The sequence below is a fragment of the Aspergillus puulaauensis genome, chromosome 7 (genome assembly GCF_016861865.1).
Source record: "Aspergillus puulaauensis MK2 DNA, chromosome 7, nearly complete sequence".
In the NCBI taxonomy this organism is placed as follows: domain Eukaryota; kingdom Fungi; phylum Ascomycota; class Eurotiomycetes; order Eurotiales; family Aspergillaceae; genus Aspergillus; species Aspergillus puulaauensis.
Window position 1 is genome coordinate 3268649 of NC_054863.1, and position 25056 is coordinate 3293704.

Consider the following 25056-nt stretch of genomic DNA (forward strand, 5'->3'; position numbering starts at 1 on the left):
CCCTGGTTGAAGGTGAGGACATAACAATCAATATGACTGGTGCGGTCAGCGAGAGGACTCGGGTGAATGGACATTCGGTTTCTTGCAGCAAGGATGCCTGCCAATACTCCATCTCCGCTGGCTCCCATGGCCAGAAGGACATACAGATCTCTACGCCGACAAAAGGTGGTCTTCAAAACTCGACCATCTTCCTCAACACAGTACCGGACCTAGACGACCTGGTGACTTCAAGGGTCGAATTTATCATCAAAAACCAGCAGGTCAGTGGAGACCGAGAGAACCCCAACTTTGGTGGCTATGCTGTATACGACACGCAGGCAGAGTCAATTGCCTTTTGGGATAAATCGTCAGATCGCACGACAGGGAGGGAACGCGTTGGGATGGGCATATTCATCAGTCGCTATCTGGCCTCCCATCCCAACGCTACCGCCGTGCGATCATCTCTCCAGACATATTACGAATTCGTGAGCCTGAAGCTGCAAGGGGAGAATGGCGAGGTTTACGACCGACCAAAAGGTGCAGGCACCAGTGTTGAGCGCCTGTACAACTGGCCATGGGTCATCCAATTCCATCTCGCGGTCTCCAAGTTGGACCTCGACCTTTCGGGCCCCGTAGCGGTCAAGTCACCGCTGGAACGATTCATGATGACACTCGAAAACTTTTACGAAATGGGTGGAAAGGAGCTATACGCCATTGGCTTACCCGTCTTCGAGTCCCTCCAATTCCTCAGGGAGTCGGGTCATGATAGGTACTACAAGAGAGCCTTAGAGCTCTTCCTCAGTCACGGCGAGGTTATCTTAGGAAGAGGTCTCGACTATCCGCCATTCGAGGTTAATTTCGAGCAGTCCATTGTCGCGCCTGCTGCCGCCATGATGTTAGAGCTGTATCGTGCTACAGGTAATCAGACCTGGCTTGCGGCCGGGAAGATACAGCTCGACACCCTGCTGCGCTTCCAAGGCAAACAACCTGACTACCGCATGAACAGCATTGCAATCAGACATTGGGACGGGTACTGGTTCGGCAAAGACCGTCACTGGGGCGACACGTTCCCGCATCACTGGAGTACCATTGACGCAATCGCCCTGTACCACTACGCAAAGGCCACCGGGGATGAAGCGTATCAGAAGCATGCGGACGAGATTGTTCGGAACAACTTGGCCTTGTTCTCACCGGATGGAACTGCTGGATGCGCTTGGATTTATCCACTCACGGTGAATGGCCGGGAGACGCACTACAGGGACCCGTATGCCAATGATCAGGACTGGGCTCTCAATCACCTCCTGTACATACGGACGATGGAGTTGGAAGCACAAAAATAAAACCCCAGGTTATTACATCTATCGATCATGCACATTGCAACGTTACATTGATACCCAATCGACAAATCAGTCGTAATGGTATTGACAAAGAGGGTTTTAGAGTCCAGCTAGGATGGTTATGAGTAGGGTGTTCGACGGGGAGTGAAGGGTTGGAAGTCCCCAAATGGCCGAGGTTTCAGAGGTAATGACAGGGCAGTACCAAGCATTAACCAAGAAATACCAGGTTGGTAAATGCAAATATGCCAATTTGGGCGCTATGGGAGCGTGATGGACGACGAAACCCTAGGCCAACATTCTTACGGATCAGACACCTCCATGACCCTTCCACTTGGACTGTCAACCGTCTTCTCTGGTGGAGAGCGTGAGTTCGATGCAGGCTGGTCTTCGTTCAACCTCTTTGGAGAGAAAAAGATGCTCAGGGTTGAATTCCAGCGCCGCCATCGCTGGGACTTTCTTTGGAGCAGGTCTGCAATAGAGCACAAGTGAGCTTGACCACCCGCAAGAAGACAACGGAGCTACTCACCATTCAGAATATATACAAGTTCAACCGGAATCGGCGCCCAGATGGTCAAAGCTGCAATCTGGCCGAACCCCCACTCATCATCCTCAAATTCGTCCCTGGCCAGACTGCGCAGGTGTCGTCGCTGTCGCCACATCATCGTCACGCCAACCACCATGCCCGCCGTCAAAAGCCCAATCAACAAGACCCAGAACAGAATCAAGACCTTGAACGCCGTCCTGCGCAACGTGTCGCCCTGGAACTTCGCCTTCAGCGTCTGCAGCCAGAACGCAACGGTGCCGGCCACTGCGAAAATGGCAGAAGCCCACCCTGGATACGGGACCGGGTTGATGACGCTGTAGTCGGTGGAGCTGTGCGCGCAACCATCAGATGCAAGGTGCCAGTCTGCCCTGCTCTCGCTGCCCAGATGGCTCTTGCCAAGGGCGACAGTGACGAGGACAAACACAACAAAGTAGAGCAGCACGCGCGCTGCCCAGCGAGACACTGGCTGCGTCACGACCAGACAAAAGAAGGTCACAAGGATGCTGTTGACTTGCAAGAAGGCCATGGCCTGCATCTCGGCAATTTCAAAGGTGGATGGGTTCTGGGACAGGTGTGCGAGCGTTGCGAGGGCGGAGGAACCCACGAAGAAAGCATTCGAGGAGAAGAAGTTGACTTGGATGTCTTTCAGGTCGCGGGCGAAGGCGCTCACTGGGCTGAATGCGAGATAGAGGATGCGATAAACAGGGCCGACAAGGATAGTGAGCCCGGCTTGAATACTGTAGGCATACATCATCTATCATAAGTCTAGTAGTGAGCGATTAGGCCTGCCACCATGTGGACAATTTCGGACTGAGCCTTACGCCGATTCCTGAGAGATCAGGGTTTCCGACCCCGTATGTGAGTAGGCATAAGTTTTGGCAGTTCTGCACCTCCACGGTGATGTTCAGGCTGTTCTTGTGGGCATAGCTGAAGAAGTCGTCCATCGTGGTAAAGTCGCAATTTCTGTCACCTAACGTGAACGCCTCTGTCGGTGTAGCAGATGTTATGTTTAAGGCTTTGGATGGCGTAATTCCCTGTGGGAGTGCAGCAGCATGCTGTACATAGCACAGCACGCACGCCACCACGTAGTGTAAAAGCGACAACATGGTTCTTCAGAGTGACTCCCAATGGAGACGGTTTGCACGAAAGCTCATCATGACTGCCCTGGGAACCAGCCGTTGTAAAATACTCAACGGCTGAACAAGCGGCTTAGATCCCGCATTCTGGTCAACAACTGTGTATAGACAAGCAGGGCTGAGTCGAGTCAGTTGGCGGGTAAGCAACGGTTCTCCTCTGACACCAAAGGGCCTGAGCACAGTTCGATAGTGGGAATCTAAATTCGGACAGCCACAATGGAAGAAGCCAAGAAAGGACATGGTCGAGATGGAACTCCATCCAATGGTAGGGCTGTGGTATGGGCTTGAGGCGCGGTCCGGCCCATCTAGCTTCGTGGGCCTGGTCCGTTGCAGTGAGTCAGTGACGCATTATTCCTGGAAATCGCCGGACAGCAGCGTTGCTTCCGGGTTAAATGAGGCTAACTCTTGCCCTAATGCAGGTCTGGCTGCGACTCAGCTCGCCACCTTTCCCAGCCTCCATACTTCCTATTCTGGCCCGTCAGCTGGTTTCTTTCTGCATCTGCCAAGCCAGAGACCGTTAAGGGGGCAGATTCATGGGTCAGCTCTAATCTTTGCGGAGGAGGAGGACTGGATTCACTCAGAAGTCAAATGCTAGTTCATCTTTCTGACCCGGCCTCGACGAAGATATCGGAGTTAATGACACAGCTAAGCCGGTTGGCCCCGCTGACAAGGTTGGCATGTCATTTGTGATTGCACTGCGGTCTCTGGTAGTGGTGTGGCTGCGAATGTGGGTGGGGAATACGACAACAGGAAAATTTCGCCAGCCTTGTCTCTCAGCCGCAAATTGGGTGTTTCCCTGTTCACAGCGCTTTCAACAATTATTTCTGGCGTTATGGGTGTCAGTGCTGGGTTTGATATTCTGGGGTGCCCTCGAGTCGGTGCCCAGAACGGAAATCACTGATCGCACGCCCTGGGGGTTGACCTTCGATGAACAGGCACTTTTCTTCAGGCTGTTTCTGCAAGTTCTCATTGCCAGCTCTTCGTTGCTCCAAACAGCCTGTGGCGTCCGCTTGGAACATCCTCCCACCAATTAAAAGTGCAACTATCCCGGCAGCCCACTTCTTGGGGGCTTCCCCCCTTTCTCAGAATCACTGAAGGCACCGCACACGCCGCACGCAATGGCATGGGCGATTTGGGTCTGCGCTCCAGTCGCCGGCTGGTGACCGGCATCTAGAGAAGGCATGAACATGATGAGTTGACTGTGCATACCGTAAATAGCGAATCCTCTAATACAGGCAATGGGCATCCCGGAGGCGCAAGGTAAAGTGCAACCACACAAGCAGCGAGCTGAGGACAGACCCTGCGAAGGATTCGAATCCCAGCAGGTCCCACCGGACGCCCCTCGTGCTGACCAACAATGCACGGGCTTATCAGCTGGAGGGGCCGAATATAGTTATGAAATCAACCCGCCAGGGCCGGAAGTTGGGCATAAACCAAACCCGCGACCTCAGAGAGGATCTGCGGCTGATCGCGTTGTTTCGTTTGTCTTTAATTTGATAAGGTGTGCATCTTTCAGGCATCTGCAATATACTATCGTGGATATAGGCTGCCATGATGGCTCCGGAGAACAACAACGAGAAGCTTGCCCAGACATCTGAGGTAGACACAGAGCCACGGAGGAAGGCCAGCACCGAGTACAAGCGGCATCCAGTGTACTCCCCAAACGAATGGCTTCTGGAATCCATCAGTTCGATTGTGGCCCTTGGCCTCCTTATTGGGATCGCGATCATCTTCTGGTATATGGACAACAAGCCTCTCTCTGCCTGGCGGGGCCGCGTCTCTCTCAACGCGACAATTTCCATCCTGACAACTGCATGCACCACCGCGCTGATGCACGGAGTAAGCACATTCATAGGACAGTTGAAATGGCTTCACTTCAAGAACGGGCCTCGCAAGCTGGCTGAGTTTGAAACATTCGATGGCGCAAGCCGCGGTGTCTGGGGGTCTATTCTGATGCTCACCACAGTCAAGTGGAATTTGGCCACCATCGGGGCATTCATAACCATCTTGCGACTGGCGTTCTCGCCCTTCGCGCAGCAGGTTGTGTTGGTTGAGCAGCGAGATGTCATCACCCCAGACAATGCCGCCACGTTCGGATACTCGTACAGCTACAGTCGGGATTTACGGGCGTCGCTGGCAAACTCTGGCATTGGTAAGGCTTAGCAACACCCTGCGCAAGGGGAACATCTGAAGCTAACATTCTGTGACTAGACAGCATCCCCCAGGATCCCGGTATGCAGTCCGCCGTCTTGCAGGGCTTGTATAAAATCGACACCTCAGAACCATTCCGCTGCCCCGGGGCATGTCGCTGGACCGACTCATATATATCCCTCGGGTTCAAGGCTGAGTGCAGCAATGTCACTGAGACAGTATTACAGTCGAGGAACTGTTTCGATGACGAAGATGGCTGGGAGGTATGCAACATGACGACGCCCGCCGGGCTCGGGCTTTCGACTCGCTACTCGGCGACCAGCGCAGTGACGACCTTCGCCCTGAATGCAAGCTCACTGCTGAATCCGCCCTCAGAGCAAGAACTGCCCGATGTCTGGCCTGAAATCACGCGATTCGCAGTCTACAGAGCGACGTCCGACTACAATTTCCTAGCGAACGACATCAACGTCACGGACTGCTCTCTCTCCCTCACGGCCTATGAGTACTCCGGCGCAAAGGCCAACGGTAGTGACTTCTTTGCGAGCAGGCGGGAGGTCGACTTCGGCGTAAAGAACCCCTGGGCCTATAGGACCACTGCAGGTGGAGGATTACTCGCGCGCATGTACACCAACGAGACGACGGACGGTGATGCCAGGATTCCTGCTCTTGAAATGAGCTACGCCAGCATCTCCGCGGTGGAGACTTTCTTCACGTCTCCGGCAATTCTCTCCCAGTGGGTCGAAGGGGCCTATGTCAATACAAACCCGGGTGTCGCCGCTGCGCTCTCTGGCGACGTAGACCTCACCGAGCGGTTCCGTGGGATGGCAACTGCCATGACGAACCATCTGCGGTATGGCCCAAACCCGCAGACTGCCTACGGAGACAAAGTCGAGAGTGTACCATTTGTTTCCATCCGTTGGGGCTATTTTGTTGTTCCAATTTTGACGGAGTCGTTCGCAATTGCGTTTGCCATCTTGAGCATTTTCAACAATCGCAGGAGCCGCGGTATTCCCATGTGGAAATCGTCGACGCTGGCCGTCCTGGCCTGTCAGCTCGAGGAGAGACTTGGGCTCCTAAAGGCTACGGACAAGGGCCTTGTCGAAATCCAGGCCGAGGCTGAGAAAGCCAGTGTACGGCTACAATAAACCACCATTATGCCAGTGCCAATGCAGTGTAATTTAGAACATTGAGTCGCTGGTCTTGTCATAGTAGCACCAAAGGCTTTAAGCTTTGTGAACAAACTTCAGTCAAATAGCCGAACCAAAATATAACAATGGGCGATCCTAAGTCCGCTCTGCCATGCGGGTTCCATGGCATTATCCTACAATGGGACTCGGTGGCGTGCAATGGTAGATGGTGCTTTTCATTGGCAGAGCCATCTTGTCTTGGCCGGAAATGATCGACTGCGCGCCGAACCGAAGAATCAACGTTGCATTGGCCCAGATTCCGTCTTTATTATTTGGATGGTATATACATAGATCGGAATTCTGCATATCCGGTCTGCGGCCCTTGTGTAACCCGACAGCAAGTCAAGACGTCACGCGAACAGCCATGTTTGTGAGACATACCTGCTCGCGGAAATATTATCAAGTAAGGCGTTCTGAAGTGTTTGGATCTGGCTATATGTCAGAAAGCTGGGCTGGTCTCGACTGGGTCTTTGATATCATTGTACAAGCGGTTGCGGCATTCTGGCGCTCGATATACCTCTTTCGGAGAGTCTGATACAAAGAGATCCGTACAATTTTGAGCAATGAACGATTAAAGCGCCACTTAGCTGGTACACTTAGAGTGCTATCGACTTCCGGTGCTTCCCATGGGGTAGTTCTTCGCATCTTCCCCACCAGCTTCTATCTATTTAACAGCGGAAGCGTTCCTATGTAAATCTGCATTTTGCTCTCAAAGATCACAAGTCTAACTCTTCAATCCTAGGCAAATATATCCTTTCTACTTCTGAATACCTGGACAATACAGGATGGCCCCAAAAGGCAGAGTTATGAACGGCCCATACGGCGGAATGGGGGGCAGCTACTACAACGCAGAGCACGGATCCCACAAGGTCAAAAAGATCAACGCCTGGGGCCGCAGCTATGCAGGATACGATGTGTTGAATGGATTCCAGTTCACCTTTGACGACGGCCAACTTGGTCCGCTTGTCGGCCACATCAACGCCAACGTCCCAGGGGAATTTGAGTTCCACGATGGTGAGAAGATCGCCTCCATGAATGTGTATGCTGGAGACGGTGAGGGCTTTGTCAATGGCTTCAAGTTCGACACGAACCAGGGCCGCCATTTCGAAATCGGTGGGAAGGAAGGGAAGAACAACCCCCTTGCTAATCTTGGGACTGGCGACTGGATTGCAGCGGAAGGGAGAGATCCTATTCATGGTGCTGACGACGTTGTTGATAATATTGAGATTTACTTCAATGCTTGAGGTCGGGAGTTGTGGTGATAGCTTTGGTGTGCGTGCCACCTTTTTTATTATCCGCAATCAAGATGTCCTGCTCTAGGTTATGTGTTGACGTAGTGCTCGGTTTATCCCAGTGATATCTCAACTCAAAAGCTGCTGTCTCGGTGCTGCTCTTACAACTGCTGATAAAAGGAGACCGCGACTAGCTGAAATCTAGATAGACAGGGATTAGGTTGATGGCGCGCGAAAAGGGCTGATATTAGTGGAGATACACGATACTGCTTAATAACATTATTGTCCGCTATTCTCTTCTACGACGGCCAACGGATATGTCACTCTCCTGGAAACTCGGAATAGCCGGGAATGATGCTGCAGTCTTACCAAAGGTTTCAGCCTGGGACTGGGCGTCGGAGGGCAAATCAACCCATAGGTAATTCATCCAACCTCCCTTCAACACCACGAGGTAATAGATCCTGTGGGTGATACCGATATGTAAGGAGGAAGCTCCGTCCTCCTAATAAGGCTGAATGTACTCCCCCCATCCCCATCTGTGGCGCCATTTAGCCGGCACTTGCTGTGGTTCTGGAGTCTGGGCTCAGAGATGAAACTCAACCCCAGACTTACCCACATTCTGCCTCACATTCGGACGCCATATTAGGGCTTTCTAGTCCTTCTCGGGCTACTGGCCGCGTCCGAAGCGAGTAGAGATCGCCCACCTGAAACACCGGTGCCAGGAACCTTTCAGCTTGGCGGGGTTTGAAGCATTGAAATGAGGCCTGGGTTGGAGTGCTTCTGCCGAATGGTCAAACATCCGGAATTGCTGCATTCTGTACTGTTCTGGCTGAATAGAGCTGGCAAGGCAACAACATAAATACCGGCTTTATGTCGCCCAACATCACCCTCCCTCACCAACGCATCTCATAATCAACACCGACAAACCAACAAATCAACAAACAAATCTACCAATAAAATGATCTTTGCGCGCATTCTTGCCATTGCGACAGCAGCGGTCGTGCCCGTATTGGCTCTGCCTGGCGTCAGCAGCGATGCCATGCTCAACCTTTACAAGCGCCAGATCTCCGCCTCCGAGACTGGCACCAACAACGGCTATTACTATTCCTTCTGGACCGATGGCGGCGGCTCTGTGAGCTACACCAACGGTGACGCCGGAAGCTACAGTGTCACCTGGCAGGACAGCGGCAACTTTGTTGCTGGCAAGGGCTGGAACCCAGGAGAGGGCCAGTAAGTCCTCAAGTGACACCCCGTCTTCGTCTTCATTGTATACATTGCAATAACTAATCTACCTGCGTAAAGGAGCGTGACATACGACGGCACCTGGGAGCCCAACGGTAACAGCTATGTTTCCGTGTATGGCTGGACCACCTCGCCTCTGATTGAGTATTACATTGTCGAGGCATTCAGCACCTACGACCCCTCCAGCGAGGCGGAGCAACTGGGCTCGATTGAGAGTGATGGCAGCACTTACTCCATCTTCAAGACTACTAGGACCAATGCGCCCAGCATCGAGGGTACTGCAACCTTCACGCAGTTCTGGTCTGTTCGCGCCGACCACCGCACCAGCGGCACAGTTACCGTGCAGAACCATTTTGATGCTTGGTCTCAGAGTGGCTTGGAGCTTGGCTCCCCCAACTACATGATTCTTGCTACTGAGGGATATCAGTCGAGCGGCTCGGCGTCCTTCACTATCTCCTAAGTTCTTGACTTATTTTTCTTTCGACTGGACAGTGTGAGCTGGATGATATGTGGGCTACGGGTTGATTTGGTACCGCGAAAGCATTCAACATGCTCAGTACATAAAACGTGACCTTGGTCGATGTTGCTTAGCATGGAACACTGGTTGTCCTTCTGGTTTTGACTCGATGGTAATCGCGTAATAATATGTAATCCAAGCAGGGCCCTGCGTGAGAGGAACACGAAAGCCCAGTAGACAGTGTACAAATCGTCGTATAAGACCCGCGTGGACGTGGGAGCCGTGGCACCTCGCGGTTCGAGCGAGAACGGATGTTCAAGCAGCTGTTTGGCTGTCTTTCGTTCCTCTGGCATCCATTTCAACGCCAAAAAGAACTGTTTTTCCTCACCACTGAGCCGCTTTTCCAGGGCCTCGGGTGAAACAGAAGGTATAGGCGCTTCATGGTGAGCACTCCAGCCCCCTGTAACTATATCAGACTTGGAGTCAATAGGAAAAGGAGTATAATGAGAAACAGGTACCAACCTCTCGAGTTAAAGCACTGTTCCGTCATCTCACTACGCCGCACCAATTCTGTCAGCAGTCGTCTAATCAAGGCTACCATGAGGGCTAGATGCCTAAAAGGATCAGGACTGCCTGTGGAATCCAATACATCTCCAAATAGATGCTGCCCTTCAAACAGGTCCCAGATCTAATGGATGATCAGCAAGTATAATAGCAACAAACTCTAGTAGCGCCAGACTTACAAGGCCTGTAAGGTTCCAGATATTGATAGTACTTCCCAAGGCATTTCAAAAATAACCTCTGGCGCTCTGTATATATGTGGTTGGACGAAATGTCCTGACTCCTGCGCTTTGCCAATCCTTGCCTCACCCAAGTTATATAGGACCGGGAGAGCGTGGTTTCTGTTTCCAGTTGGCCTGCAAAATCTTCGACTACTATAAATAATACGTGACTGGTCAACCAACTTACGGGGGCTTGGGTTTTTGGATTCCGCTGTTGCAAAATCTCGCAGCATGGAGCTATCCTCCAGGCTGAGTATTAGATTGTCGGTCTTTAGATCTAGTAGACATTAGTTCAAAATCCAACATTCACAGAGTGTACATCTCTACTAGTATGGACAACATGAGCATCAGCGTGCAAGAAATCAAGCGCCAATAGAAGTCGCCTGACAGTTATATTAAGTAGAGGTAGATCAAATGGTCTGAGGTTCATTCCTATTATTTCGAGAAGGGTTATATTCATCGGCTGTAGCACCAGGCACCGATGTGTGCCGCCAGGGCCCTGTAGATCGAATGAATTATACAGCTCGCGGATCAATGACTGACCCGGATGCGAAGAATCAACTTTTGCCAGATGTTCATAGACTCTCAATTCGCGATCTGTCGCAGAGAGATGATCTGGTAAACAGGTTGACACCTTCAATACTGTGTAGTTACTAACTCTTGAACTCGTCAGAGCTCTTCACGGATTAATTGGACTTGGAGTGGCGCACTGAAGATCCGCATAGCCAACTCGTTGAATATGCCCCATACCCAAGCTTTCCCGTAACTTTGTATCTAGTATGATACACATCGCCAATTTTTACCGGATAATAATGCGCCGGTTTGTAATGTGGCAATGTCTCTTCCTCGATCGGGGTTCCTGTCGAGAGAATATGCGCAATGCTCGAGCATTCTCTTAGAGACAGTCGCCTTCGCCGAATATTATTTGTTAAAGCTCTGAACATAGACGCCATTTCAACCTCACTCGGCCTTCCGCAGCTCAAAACTAGACAAGGCAGGCTGAATCAGGTTGCGAGGTATGGGGCAAGGACAGCTCATTGCAGGACGGAAAGAACGCCAAGTCCGAAAACAAAACATGCCGTGATTACATGACCCAGCCTTAATTATCAGATCCAGTAGACATGCACAACTAACCCTGAAGTCCTAAAGCTGATCTATCCTGGACCTAGATCAGCTTTTTCTAATCTCTTATAGATTAGGTATAAAATATTAAAACTTACTATAAATTCTGCTTTTGACTTGATAGTGATCGCGTAATAATATATATTTTAAGCAAGGCCATGCATTAAAAGCATATGAAAGCACATTAGACAGGACAATATATAAATCATCATAGGATGTTGCAACATGGAAGAAGTATCTCAAGTGCCTTCCAGACTGGCTTCAAACAGGAGTGTTCAAGCCAAATCCGCTTCGAGAATTTGGCGGGTTGGATGATATTCTTAGGGGACTCGAGAGGACTGGACCTCTAACAACGTACTACTGATACCAGTCCATTCACCCGGTAGTACAGCCCTGGCAAAGCTTTCACATGAACTAACGAGTGGTAAACAGGGCGTAAAACAACCCACCACAACCCGGTGATAGCGCTAATGCCTGGGGTAACCAATGCCAAGTCAAGATAATGCCAAGATAGCTAAGCTAGGGTATACAGGGGATAGGAATATTGGAAACTGACCAGCTCTTTATAAGTGGGGGGCAGTCAATCGGGCTCAAGCCAGCCCTGCTCTCGAGACTCGTCCTCATCGCTCCCTCGCCATCTCTATTCCACACCACCACCACGCGATGAAATCAATCCTCCCCCAATTCCTGTCTCTGTACACCACCGCACTCACTGTTCTTAGCAAGCCCATTCAGGCGCAGCAACACGTGCTCGGCGAGGACATTATGGCCCAACAAGGCAACAAGGTTCCCGGCAATAACGATGCCGTCTACGCCGTTGTGCCCGAGGAAGACCAGCTATTCAAAGTCGAGTTCCTCGAGGTTGCTCCAACGCCAATTCCTACGTAAGATCCTCCCCGGTTCCTGGAGGCTTTTCCGGCTCGATGACAGCCTTTTGATGTCCTGATGCAGGGACCGCCTTTTCTTCGTCTACCTGCGCGGTTTTATCCCCGAGTCTAAAAAGACGGAGCTGGCCCTTGCCGACGGAGGCCTCGCGGGTGCGACCTTTGAAATAGGTGCCTCGGTCGTCAACGAAGACGGCGGCCACGACGACAAAAAATCCTATACGTCTCCGTTGAAGACGACGTCGTTCAACAACAACGCACACATCGCCATTCGCGATGCTCGCGGAAATCCGGTCAACTACCTGCCTAGCAGCGGTGGTGGTGGCATTTTAGTAGACTACTGGATTCCTTCCATGTTCATGAAGAGTGGGACGTGGCTCTTTACGGTCGACGCCAGACTCGGAGGTGAAAATAGTACGTGTCTGTTTGCTATGTCATTGACACAGTGGTTAGAAGGCAGGCTTTGAATTGTATTTTGACTTGGTTAGGGGCAGGATCTACCCCGTGGACCGATCTGTATTGGTCACGGAGGCCCGTCCGCTCGTCGGGCTATAGAAGACTAGTAATCTGACCTGGCAACCACCATGTTGATCAACCAACATACTCAATCATTGCTTTCCTACCAAACTAGGCTAGCTACATACTTGTTGAAGGACTTATAAGAATCTCCTAAATTGCCTGTATTTAGATTCGATGCAGATTCCTTAATATCAATAATATTGCCTTTATAATCGATCGCTGAAGTTGTGGCGGTGATTGGTTATCAACCTATTAAGTCCACCGCCCGGACCTGACATCCATCCTGCACAGCCGTCTGGATGAGTGGGTGCCTTCCGAAAGTGGTTAGATTCCCGAATCTTTGGCTGACCAGAGGCAAGTCTAGTCATAAAATCATAAAGACAACAGCGTAATACACTTCCGGCTGGTGAACAGGAACATGGCGTCGGTGCCTTCTTATTTGACCAATGATGTGGTTTTGAATGGAGTTTCAGATTAGCCATGCCTTCCTTCTATAGCTAGAAGCCCGAGGGATACGTACGTGCAACCCAGCCAATAAGTATTTACCAGAGAATCTGAAGTAGGGCTATTTTTATGTAAACAAGATAATGACATCACCCATCATTATGAGTTTATTCCAGTTTGTCCCTCAGGCAAAAGTTTTGAATTTGTAATAAATATTTTGAAAACACAGGTTGCAGCCTGTATACTGAGCTCGTTTGGCGATGGATTGGTAGTACCATCTTTGACGTAACCCCTGAAGTATACTCGAATGAGATTTTTTTTTTTTTTTTCCATCTAATGCCTCATACTCATCAAATGATGTGATTTTTAGCTGAGGTAGATTGGAAAAGCCTCGATACTAGATAAACCTATTATATAACCTGCGTGTATGAGCGCGATTCCCTCCATCGACCCCCCAAAAAATGAAAGCAGGACCTAAGTCTCGCCAAAATGCGTCTCGGGATGGTAATCGGCCCCAGAAAAGACGCTCGTGATATCTTATTTAGCGAAATTTTCTATTTTGTTCACATCAGATAGATGGGGTCTCGGCGAACTAGCTTTATGAGGAAGGCAAGATTAGTTTCAGATGCAGTTAAGTATCTGTTTTTTAGGTAGAATATGGTCGTCAGCCTCAACCTTCGCTTGTCCAATTCTTTTCCAAGAAGTCTAGTTTTTGGCTTACGAATCTTGGGAACTTCGTACATTGGAGCAAAATTGTTCCACGGCGTTCTTTTGTTAGAACGCCTACTATCTGGCTTGCTCGAGAAATAAAATTGAATTCCAGCCCTCATGATGCGGCAGGGCATCTGATTGTAGTCTTTAATCTGCGATGAAACCTCGTGAGATGAAGATTGTGTTCCCAAATATATAAGATTACGACTTTTTAAATTAGCCTAGTACGTTGTGTCCGCGTCTACTCTATAATATATTGATATTCGGCGGGACAGCTTTGGAATGCTTGTGGTCTATTACCAGGCTTTTCCCTCGATTATCAGACGTCTTCCAGTGGCTCTGATTGAATGTAAATTTCGGACAACTTACCAAACTGAGACAATGATATGTCACTATAATTGCGTCAATCGCCCCAGTATGGGTTGCCTGATGGCAATAATGTCAGACATGGGCTGCCAGGTATCCACACTCCCAAAGGAAAAGTCAAACAGGAAGGGTATAAAACGCACCGCATAGTGCGCCTATTCGATTGATAGTTTTATTCCTCAAATTACCCAATTCGCAGAACAATAGTTTCAACTCTTAGTTATCCATGAGAGCAGAGAAAATGTCACGAATCTTCATTGAGATCCTCATTCTTTTTCACTTGATAGGGAGCTCGCTCGCAAATCTCGAGTCTATCGCCAACAACGCCTGCAGCACTATCACTCATCATTACCAAAAATGGAGCAAAGTGAAGTCGTCGGGTAATGATAACTCTTATGATGAATTGAAACCGTCACTAAACATTTTTTTGAAGGCCGTTTTCAAGTGGATGCTGAAGTGGGCTATAACTGCCTTAGGTCGGTGACTATCAACAACACGCTGGCGCATAGCTACCTTTCAGAAATTATGAAGTATACCAAATTACAATCTACCTTGACAAATCTTAAAAGTAAGTCAGACATACAATGACCTTTTAATCAATTCACCAAGCAGTCTCGATTGATTTGTGATATGAAAAGATCCGCCTTCAGATTTCTTTTGGCCGGCGGTTGATTTGATCGATCAACTGGAAAAAATCCAACGGAATATAGCTGCTGGCTCATACCAGAGCCAGTATGATGTTGATATAGATGTCGCAAGAGTGTGGGCCTCAGCACACGATGGGCAATTCCATACTGCGGCTTGCACGTTTGCAGGGATCACGTTCGAACGATCGGTAGATCTTATATCCGTGTCATTGGATGGAATAGAAGACCCCCTGGTGTATGTCTATGGTATGTGGTCACATAATAGAGAAGGCACAAAATTGAGACATTTCGTTGAATCTGACAAGATGCAGATGACCTTTCTAACCTTCAAGCCGGCGAAGAGGCCTCGAATATTATTAGTATCGACGGTCAGCATTTTTTGGACTTCCTGAAAAATGAGGCATTCTACAACTTAGCGGACCCTGACTCAGCGTGGAATTATCTTTTTTGGAATACTGCTAGAAATAAGGACAAAATACCGTCAGCCTCTCCCGGGATGTCTTGTTTTGGACCTAAGCTGACTAGTTGTAGCCTTTCGGCAACATTTCAAAAACCCAATTCAATATTAAATTGGTATCCTGGCAAAGAAACGACAATACAATTTTTAAATGGCACATCATTAACCTACAAAACCCATGCCGTTATTGATACAGAAGCGTGGAGTGAAGAAGTTGTGGATGGAGAATCGTTTCTGCAGCACTACTGCGTTAAGCCGACTTCAAGATCAGACGAGCCCTCTCCAACCTCATCAGGCCAACAAAAAGCTACACCTCAATCTACTACCCACGAGAAAGCGACTACTACTCCGATATTCAAGCATCCAACCGCGGTCGTGCAGGATCCGTATGAGATGGTAGCCGGATACTACTTGGATGGTGTTGGCTATGACGACGTTGCAGTACTTTGGCTTGCTCAGTTCTTTTCTCAGCATAGCCCAGCTGCCCCCCCTGATGCCCAAATCACAGGGTTCAGGGAGACGGTCAAAGAATTCCTTCGCAACTCTGTTGCTGAAGGCAAGAAACGTCTTATCTTGGATGTGAGCGGGAATATAGGAGGTATTTCTCATCTGCCGTATGATATGGTAAGTTGATACTTTTGTTTCACTTGTGCCCGTCAAGCTAACGAAGAAGAAAATAGTTTGGTCGGCTGTTTCCAAACGCACGTGCGGCTGTTCAGTTCCACGTTAACTATGAATTATCCCCACCGGCGAAATTGCTGACAGATGCATTCAGCGCGATTCCTCTTGAAGAATTGCGGCGCCAAATGAATGACTCAGAATCTCTGAAAAAAGAAAAACTGGCTGTTCGTTACAACGATTACAATTTTCATACTTGGAAAGATATCAATGGGGATGATTTCACCTCTATTGCTGAATTCGCACCTCCTGTCCAAGAGGTCGGTACCAATTACACAGCAAAATTCCAGCTGCCCCTCGGTAATAGACAATGGGATCAAAGTCAGGAAGAATTTGTTCCATTTGGATATGAGACTCATCCAAATTCCTCCTACCACCAGCCGTTTGAGGATGCGAATATCGTCGTGCTAAGTGACGGAACTTGTGCTTCAGGTCAATGCAATTATCGTCCATTTTGCATTTTTAACAATGAGCTGACTTTCTATAGCTTGCGCTGTACTTCTTCATCTCTTGAATGAATTGGGAATCAAAACAATCGCAATAGGCGGCCTGCCCGGTGCCAAACCAATGCAAGCCATAGGAGGGACCAAGGGGGACGCGGCTACCGCAGCTGCAGACATACAGGAATATGTTCAGGAACTTCGTAAATTTGGGACATTGGGTGATCTTACAACCGCAAAGTCGATTCTTCCGGGAATGATACCGTTTCCGCTGGGCGATATCAAGGGTACAGTGGCGAAAGATTACGGCATCAATACCAGGAATCATCTTCTTCCGAATGATACAATTCCTTCTATGATGCGATTTGAGCCCGCTGACTGTCATGTGTACTTCACGCCGGCAAACGTCGCAGATGTCCAGCAAATGTGGCGCGATACTGTCGATATCGCCTGGAACGGCAAGGCGTGCGCAGCTGGGGGTTTTCAGGTTTAGTGCTCAAGCTCATAAGCCACAACGGAAGACAACATTCTTCTATTGTATGCTTAGAGATATCTGTCTTATTGGGGTCTTTTGCAGTCACCCGGCCACCAAGATAGGCCGACTTTCTGTTTGAATACCTGCCATTGTGTTTTGAGTTGATAATTTAGTTTTCTCTCTTTCAATCGGACTTAATTAGATACTCAACTTGGGATTCTATCAAGTAGACTGAAATTGAATATAGGTGGGATCATTAGGACGAGAAGCGGCCCGAGAGGGGAAACTAGGGTTTTAAATGGAACATCCAAGCCATGCAAAAATATAGAAACATGAAAAGAAAGGAAAGGAAAATGAAAAGATAGGGAAAATTGGGCCTGGTCAAGCAAATGCGCATAAGCGTGCTTAGACTCACATGATTTGCACAAGGACCTACAAAGCCCCATGAAACAGCTAAGCTGAAAAGCTAGCTTCGAATATTCATGTTCAAGTCGTTCAAACCTCTCCAATCAAGGCACAAATGGTTCGAGTGTTAATAGAACTTGAGGGATCGCCGCCTAGCTAGAAAGAGACAGTTGTTAGTCGTGGGCCCTAACGATCACGTTACAAGAGCTCATAAAAGGAGATGACTGTCAGAGTCAACTTTCCAATCGTCGCTATGTTCTTGAGACTGAACCTGTTCCTGGAACTACACAGGGCCATGGAGTGATGCTAGCCGACGAGGGAGAAGAACCCTTGTATGAGATGGAAAACCTTACGGAGGACTTCACCCATTTTGGCGAGCATCTGATACGGAGTAGAGAGGATTCCATATCACCCGTGGAATATGGAATCTTTTTAAAGTGCGGCCATTAAAGCAGGATTCTACCAACGAGGCTTCCATTTTTTTCGACGCTGAGTCCTGATAAGTACCATTTATAAACAACAAACAACAGTCCGTAATCCTTTTGTGAGCGGCAGGAGATACTCGATGCGGCTAATCAAAGATAATGTTTTTAACTCGCCTTGTCCAGTGAGTACATTTATTTCAATAGAAAATGGTTCTTGTAAAGTTCCAACTTAGCCTGTTTTGAAAAGAAAGCATGGTAACTCCTTCGGCTGAAGGATCCACCAATCACTCAAACGCATTTCAAAACTGGGATCTGACAATTTGATATCGTAGGTACGGAATAGCTCAACTAACACTTTGTTCATTTCCAACAAGCTGATATGTCTCCCCATGCACGTGTAGGGGCCTGTGCCAAACTGGTGAAAATCTTAGTCACTGATATGGATATTGAAAATACTGTAGCAAGGGATTTCTCAAATGACATACTTGAAACATGTGGTGGTCCATTCTTCGGGTGTTCGAGACCAACCACCTTTCTGGCCTGAAGATCTCGGAGTCTTCTCCAAATATCTCCTTATTCCGATGTAAATGAAAGGGATTAACACCTACCTGAGTCTATTGCGATGTTAGTTTCTGGCCATTCTCTGGGTAATGTATGACATACTCCTTCTGGTAGATACTGCCCCGCCAACGTGACTCCTCCATGGGGAACACATCGGGGATAAACGAATGACACGGCAGGGTGAATTCTCATAGCTTCTTTGACCACAGCCTGGAGATAGGGCATTTTTTTTTGTTTCCATAAATTTTGCTGGATTTGATAATTCCCCCTGGGTATCAAAATGCCGAATCTCGGCTTTAAGCTTATCAAAAACTGACGGATTTTTTGAAACGTGGAATAGAATGCTAGTCAGTGATATCCCAGTGGTGTCAGAGCCTGCAGCACTGCATGGAACCTTATTAGCATTCAATGGTCGGACATAGGAAGCGAGAGCTATACATATTCATAGCACAAGTAGTGTAAACGTCTTTCTCTGAGAAGAGCTCTGGGGCTTTTTCATGATTCAGAAGAAATCGAGAGAGCATGTCTCGGTGTCCCGATCCACGAGATTTGCGTTCTTCTATTTCCCTGATTGCAATCTTTCATGCAACTGTAAGCTTGCGTTGTGGGGAATTTCTCCTAATTCAAGAAAAAATGAATATATGGCTCACATTCTTTATCACCCCACCTGCAGCATTCACGATGAAACTCGATATTAGGGGGTTGCCTAATAGCAGCCAGTGGTATCCGAAGGCTTGTCCCACCACTGAAACATAATAAAGGAGAAAATGAATATTGCGGATGGCATCGTCAACATCACATTCTGTTTCCAAAAAGCCAAACGGCTTTGAAAATGTGAGTTCGCCTATCACATCGAAGGCGTACCATTGAAACCATTTGACCATATCGAGTGGTGACCTATTATCTATGTGTTCGCCGAGCTTTTGAATGAAAATTTTAATGCAGCTGTCGACCAACGGCTCCAGTTCAACAATAGCTGACATCGAGTATGCTGATGCAATATGGCGAGCCATCTTGTCGTGGAGACCTCGGTCAATTTCGCTGAAAACATGTACACCGAACACGTCTGGAAAGCCAAACAATCTGTAAAATTCTGTCTATGACACGAGCTCTTAGCAATTTTGATATAAAGGGAGGACAGAGAATAGAAACCTTTGTATGATGACTAGAGAAACCGTAGATAACATCCACGGACTTTGGATCATTGATGAGCACTTCATTTGGCCCAGTTCTCACAATACGGCCTTTTCTCGTCAAAATCTCCAGAATTCTTCTCAGGCGTAGGCACACATACCGTATTTACGGTGTAAATCACCTTCAACAAGCCACATCTTGCCTCGATGTACCTGTAACACTCTCCAACCACGAGTCATGGATGCTAGGAGTGGGCCTGGAATATGGTTCAAGCCGCTGAAATATCTCCGTTTGATAGAACGGCAGGCAAGGTAGAAACAAAGCGTTAAAAAAAGCCATTTTATCATAGAAAGATAGGGTTCGAAGAAAATCTCCTTTCTTGGGGGACTTGAATCTGAAGACCGCGCATTGAAAATTAATGAGGTAAGTCCAGACATGGTTTTGAAAAATGATTGCCTTGTAAGAGACACTGAAGGAATGAAAACTTCATGAATCCAGATTAACCAAACATACGGATTAAGAGTATGAGATCAATGTTCCTTGGCTGAGCTGCAAATATATGGTTTTCGGGCTTTTAGCAGAACGAGGAAGGCATGACTAATATCCAAGTTGACTTGGTAAGACCGAGGCTGGTCAGTGCAAAGACCAGTGACGCCATGATCTTTTTATAGAGCCCCGTGAGCCTTATGATAGTCCCTTTGTTGGTGTGTAAATGTGAGTTCTCTTTGTGGAGGGGACAATTCTCGGGAATCTAACTACTTTCGGAAGCCAGCCACGCCTGGGAGGCGTTCCAGAGTAAGAGCCTTTGAACTAACTCCAGTTTGACTCGGGAAATCTTCCATCATTTCCTCGCTTGCTCGTGTCGGGACCCAATTGCGATGGACAAGGAAAGCCAATATTTCTTGCTCATTGGGAGGGAATTATAATTAAGATTGCCATTATGAGCTCATGAGCATCAGGTGAAGAGAGCGAGGTGAGGCCCAGTCCCATGTATAAATAATACCCCGCCGCAACAGTCTTGCTTTTTATCGTGGGCAAAACTGCTCGTATGGAGCCTCATCCAACCTCCTCTTCCACATATTCACCAATGCAAATTCCAGAAATTGGAGGTAAAATGCTTAATCGGAACAGCTCCAGTGAAAAAGACCAAAGCTGGCAATGGCTGCCAGCCTCGCCAAAACTCCATACCCAGGCTTATGATAGCTTCCAGACAATACTGAAGAACTTCAGGTTTGACCAAACCGAGCCCGACCGGGATATTTTGCCATTTACATCATACATTAAGCTTCGCTGTTCCTTTCCCAATATTGAGAAACGTTTGCGAAAAGCTTGGATAGCGACTCGTTATCACAACCCTGGTCTGGCTACAGAACTTGATCTGCACCACAAATACTACCGTGTTCCTTCAACCGAAGATGTGGACATGTGGGCATGGGCAACATTCCGTGTTCACCAAGATGCCTGTGCACAAGATGTGGCAGAACAGCCCCGTCGCTCTGCGCAGCCCATGCTTCATTGGTTTCCACGTACACAGGAATTGCTGCTTGTCTCTCATCACTTCTATTTCGATGCCAGAGGCGCATGGTACTTCTGGGATCTTCTCCTGGATTTAACAGTGAGAGCAGAAAATGTTAATTTCGCAGATGAGAAAGCAAATCTTCCAATTACTAGAGACGATCTTCTAGGTCTCCCGAGTTATCCTACTCTCACGTCTTTTACCAAGGCGTATCAGATTATGAACGACTCTATCAAAGAAGATCTGATACTGCTACCTGCTCTGCTCAAGGATCCTGGCACGCACCAGCTTCATTCTTCCGCCAAACGTCTAGACCGCCACGGTCAAGTGCGCATGACATTGTCCCAGGAGCAAACAGCGGCAATTGTCACAGCATGCAAAGAAATCGGCTCTTCTGTCACGGCAGCCTTTTATGCGGCGTTAGCCCTGGAATGTCAGGCTCTTCAGGCCGAGCACGGTTCTCGAGGAAGATACGCTCTTACCTTCCATCATTTCGACGCAAGACCTTGGTATACCCAGACTGTCAACGCTCGTGAAAACCTGGGCATCGACCAACATGCTATTATTCCCTTTGCGCTTGACATGGAAGGAAAGTCTTACAGCGAGCTTGCTTCCACCACGGACGCGTTTTTTAAGACCACACGTTCGGATTTTGCTCAGGATTCATCCGGACTAGATGCCATAAACTATTTGCTTGCAAATATCATTTCCCCTCGAACACCATTACCAAGTGCGCCTTTCTTCTCCAGCTACGGCATAGCGGAGAAATACATGAAGTCCTTCTACAGACAGAACGACACTGCATGGCTGGAGGTTGAGGATGTGTATAGTGCAGTTCCAATGACAGATCTAGCCAACGGTATTTTCATCTGGACTTTCAGAGACAGGCTCCATGTTCTAGCTACATTTCATGAGCTTAACCATGCGGCCTCAATGTTTGAGGGACTTCTAAAGAACACTTGTCGCCGTATGCTGCAGGGATTGGGGGTTGAGCAGATATTTTAGTGTGTGGGGAGGACGGCGTTTCAATATGATTGTGATGGACTACCTGACCAGCTTTGTGATCTTGTCAATGTGACGATTCATTCTTCGAATGACTGGCCGGTCTGCCTCGAATGCGCTTTGTACTAGGTTAATACTCAACAAGTTCGCATTAGCTTATACCATTTTGACCTATTCGAAAGATTTATCTCTGACCTATCAAATGGTTGAAATGGAGTACAGTCATGCGGCGAAATGGATAACGAGAGTCTAAAATTTTGACCAATCTGCAAATGACGGTGGGGGTGGGGCAACCAAGATGCTTTGATTAGGTGGAGACCGTGTTGCCATTGCTTTCCGCCCTGGGCCCCCCGCAGGCGGGCATTTTCAACCCATTGGCCAGTTAACTCTCAGTGGCCAGCGATCAATACAGCTTTTTGGAGATCGGCGTCTTAGTCAACGGATTTTGGAGAAACAAACCGTCGGGCGCACTGGTGAAATCTTACGAAGCATATGTATAAACAGTTTACTAAAAGCCCAAAGCATTAATGAAGACTTTATTGGTTTTCCATCTGCCACTGTGAAATTGAAACAGTCTAGAGCGCCTTCCCACCCATTATTCTCTTATCTCCATTAGTAGAACGACGCTTTCAGTGTTCAACTGCTGAGTCAAAGATGCCGCCAGCAAAAAATCAAGGCTGTTCAACATGCAAAGACCGAAAAATAAAGGTAGGAGCATCCGAAAATTGACTTAGAAATGACGGTCTCGCCTAAATCTGGGTAACAGTGCGATGAGCGCTGGCCCCTATGTTCCAACTGTAAGAAAGGTGGCCGCCAATGTCCTGGTCCGACGCAGACATCTGTTTTCATTACTCACCAGCAAGGAATACCGCCACCCCCGTTAACCACGTTGCACCGCCACAGCACAAAGGCTTACCTGGGAGATTCCAAAAAATCGGCGAAGCTCATCGAATGCCCCACGGCCCTGGATTCAGGAGCAGCAAGGTCAATCAAAGCCCACAGGTTCGCGCCTATCAACGATTTCAGAATTTGAAATATCTTCAGCCGGTCAAAACACAGGCGTTGAACCGGGACGGAGCCAAGGTCACCTTCCAGTGTCCTCATGGGATCTCTCGCCTCTTTTGCCTCCGTCGCTTTCAAGTGAAAGCCAACGTCTCTCAGCACAACTGGTTTGGGCTTTGGAGAAAACCGCAGATACGAATTTTACCCTTCAAATTTGCGGGGAATATATGGAAAAATTGCCCTCGCGTGTTGGTTACTCCAAAGCTTTAGACGCCTCGATTTCACATCTTTTATCCGTACATAGCAGTCTTAAACCCTCTGGGTCTACTGCATATTCACCATCCCGGAGCAAAACGTATGGTCTGGCACTTAAGCACCTGAGACAAGAGGTGGAAAATCCTATTGGTCAAAATACAGAAGCATTAGTAGCTGCAACGATACTTCTGGGCGATGCCGAGGTAGCGTTTTCGTGGCGATGTGGTTATCCTTTTATTGGATTTTTACTGACTATTTATTAAGCTCTTCAGTAACAATACGCATGGTTTTCTTACGCATTCGGCAGGCTCAGAGGCTGTATTGAAAGGCTGGGGTCCAAGGAACCTGACGTCCGAATTTTCAAAGCTCTTGTTTGTGACATTATCATCTGGGGTTGTACGTATTGATCTTCGATTAAGAAAACAGGAAAGAATTGACCCAGAACATCCAGATCGCCTCATGTTTGCTTTCAAAGAGAGATTGCTTTCTAGAAGAAGCAACCTGGACGGCTCTATTCCAAGACATGCTTGATTGCTCACAGAGAGGCTCAAGGGACAGTATTTGGATTCAAGTCTGGAGACTAAACTCCAGATTCCCATCCATATTACAATCCATGGAGATTGACTCTCCCGGCTTATCTTTCAAAACTAGGTCCTTGGTTCTGGATTTGTGGAATGAAATTGTCAGCCTCCAAATTGAAGCAGAGGCACTTTTGCAGAATTCGCGGTATATGCGTGAAATACCATCTGACATGGAGCAGTCCCCTCTGAACACTTACTACCACTTTTCTCATTTCCGAGTGGCGGAAACAATGTGCCACTTTTGGAAATTGGTGATGCTCAATGTTCATATCATGAAGAATTGTGGCCTAGAGGAATACGCTCGGACTCAAAATTCGAGCCAACCCCATATAACTGCAGGCATAAATATATGCCTGACAGTTGAATACGCGATGCACACAAAGCCGTTAGGTGCTTGGTACATTCCACTGGTGCTTCCTTTGGCTGCTTTCACTTTATCCGATTCCGAGAGACTTCAACAGTACGCTATTTGGGCTTACTATAGTATCGCACATGCTGGTTTGGTTATTGGACTGGATATGGAAAGTCATGCGAAAAACTTAATGCCAGCAACAGACGGGAAACATTCTCCATTATACGGACGGTGGTGGTCAGATATACTTCAATAATTAAGGCAGAGTGGTATATGTCTACCTCTAACGAGTAATAACAGCAAAATCCAAAATATTTTGTCAAGCCGCCAATACCTCAAGGCGACTTTTAAGTAATCAAGGGATACGGTATGTATTCTTTCTTTTCCACGTTTCAACTTCCTTCGGCTACTTTCCTGCCTCTAGAATTTTTCAACTTTCTTGGACACTCTGCGTTTTACCTCATTTTCTTTCCTCCTGGTCCTTGGCACTCATAACATCGAGAGAGGGAGGGCTGTTCTCTTCTACAATCATAGAGGATATTTTCAATGATCGCCGAAATCTTATGCCTTCTGACTCCATTGATTCGGGAAATTACTCAAATTTGCAATACTTTGAAGTGAAATCCCATCGACGAAGTGCTTGAAACGGCAATTTTTATTGCATTTTTGAGAATATTCTATAAAAAAAGGCTACTAAAGGTATTTTCTTTTGTCTTTGACCTGAAAGTATCAATTCCTAGCTGCACCATAAAGCATGTGATGGAAATTTCCCGGCTATCTGAAAACATTTTAAAAGAACTAAATGATACCCAAACTCAATTTACCAGTAAATTTAAGCACGTTATCCTGTTCCCGATGTCGATTCTTGCAATCGAGGTCTCATTTTAGTCCTAAGGTAATGATCGTATTGAGCTTGTCTACAAAACATAATAACGAGTACAAAACGGTAATCGTTATAAACAGAAATCAACTGCACTGCTCTCCCATTCTCAAAGCCAACTCTGAGATAGCAATGGTGGTGTTCTAGCAACTT

At 47.8% G+C, this 25056-nt stretch overlaps 9 protein-coding genes across 9 annotated transcripts; 8 read left to right on the forward strand and 1 right to left on the reverse strand.

The window, feature by feature from the left end:
- Positions 1-32: 32 nt before the first annotated feature.
- On the forward strand, positions 33-1319 carry APUU_71253S (uncharacterized protein; the record flags this gene model as incomplete). The annotated part of the gene is made up of 1 exon (XM_041696217.1): positions 33-1319. One exon carries the CDS (start codon positions 33-35, stop codon positions 1317-1319), a length of 1287 nt encoding a protein of 428 aa, XP_041561869.1.
- A 296-nt stretch (positions 1320-1615) lies between these two features.
- Positions 1616-2966, reverse strand: APUU_71254A (uncharacterized protein; the record flags this gene model as incomplete). The annotated part of the gene is made up of 3 exons (XM_041696218.1): positions 1616-1785; positions 1843-2614; positions 2682-2966. 3 exons carry the CDS (start codon positions 2964-2966, stop codon positions 1616-1618), a joined length of 1227 nt encoding a protein of 408 aa, XP_041561870.1.
- Positions 2967-4547: 1581 nt separating this feature from the next.
- Positions 4548-6292, forward strand: APUU_71255S (DUF3176 domain-containing protein; the record flags this gene model as incomplete). Its single annotated transcript, XM_041696219.1, has 2 exons — positions 4548-5148; positions 5208-6292. The coding sequence occupies 2 exons, from the start codon at positions 4548-4550 to the stop codon at positions 6290-6292; spliced, it is 1686 nt and encodes a 561-aa protein (XP_041561871.1).
- Positions 6293-6500: 208 nt separating this feature from the next.
- Positions 6501-6869, forward strand: APUU_71256S (uncharacterized protein; the record flags this gene model as incomplete). Its single annotated transcript, XM_041696220.1, has 1 exon — positions 6501-6869. The coding sequence occupies one exon, from the start codon at positions 6501-6503 to the stop codon at positions 6867-6869; it is 369 nt and encodes a 122-aa protein (XP_041561872.1).
- A 250-nt stretch (positions 6870-7119) lies between these two features.
- Positions 7120-7578, forward strand: APUU_71257S (uncharacterized protein; the record flags this gene model as incomplete). Its single annotated transcript, XM_041696221.1, has 1 exon — positions 7120-7578. The coding sequence occupies one exon, from the start codon at positions 7120-7122 to the stop codon at positions 7576-7578; it is 459 nt and encodes a 152-aa protein (XP_041561873.1).
- Positions 7579-8524: 946 nt separating this feature from the next.
- On the forward strand, positions 8525-9268 carry APUU_71258S (glycoside hydrolase family 11 protein; the record flags this gene model as incomplete). Its single annotated transcript, XM_041696222.1, has 2 exons — positions 8525-8796; positions 8869-9268. The coding sequence occupies 2 exons, from the start codon at positions 8525-8527 to the stop codon at positions 9266-9268; spliced, it is 672 nt and encodes a 223-aa protein (XP_041561874.1).
- Positions 9269-11832: 2564 nt separating this feature from the next.
- On the forward strand, positions 11833-12520 carry APUU_71259S (uncharacterized protein; the record flags this gene model as incomplete). Its single annotated transcript, XM_041696223.1, has 2 exons — positions 11833-12053; positions 12121-12520. 2 exons carry the CDS (start codon positions 11833-11835, stop codon positions 12518-12520), a joined length of 621 nt encoding a protein of 206 aa, XP_041561875.1.
- Positions 12521-14319: 1799 nt separating this feature from the next.
- On the forward strand, positions 14320-16808 carry APUU_71260S (uncharacterized protein; the record flags this gene model as incomplete). Its single annotated transcript, XM_041696225.1, has 7 exons — positions 14320-14473; positions 14527-14661; positions 14732-14986; positions 15052-15220; positions 15272-15821; positions 15878-16307; positions 16363-16808. The coding sequence occupies 7 exons, from the start codon at positions 14320-14322 to the stop codon at positions 16806-16808; spliced, it is 2139 nt and encodes a 712-aa protein (XP_041561876.1).
- A 3555-nt stretch (positions 16809-20363) lies between these two features.
- Positions 20364-21836, forward strand: APUU_71261S (uncharacterized protein; the record flags this gene model as incomplete). Its single annotated transcript, XM_041696226.1, has 1 exon — positions 20364-21836. One exon carries the CDS (start codon positions 20364-20366, stop codon positions 21834-21836), a length of 1473 nt encoding a protein of 490 aa, XP_041561877.1.
- Positions 21837-25056: the final 3220 nt, after the last annotated feature.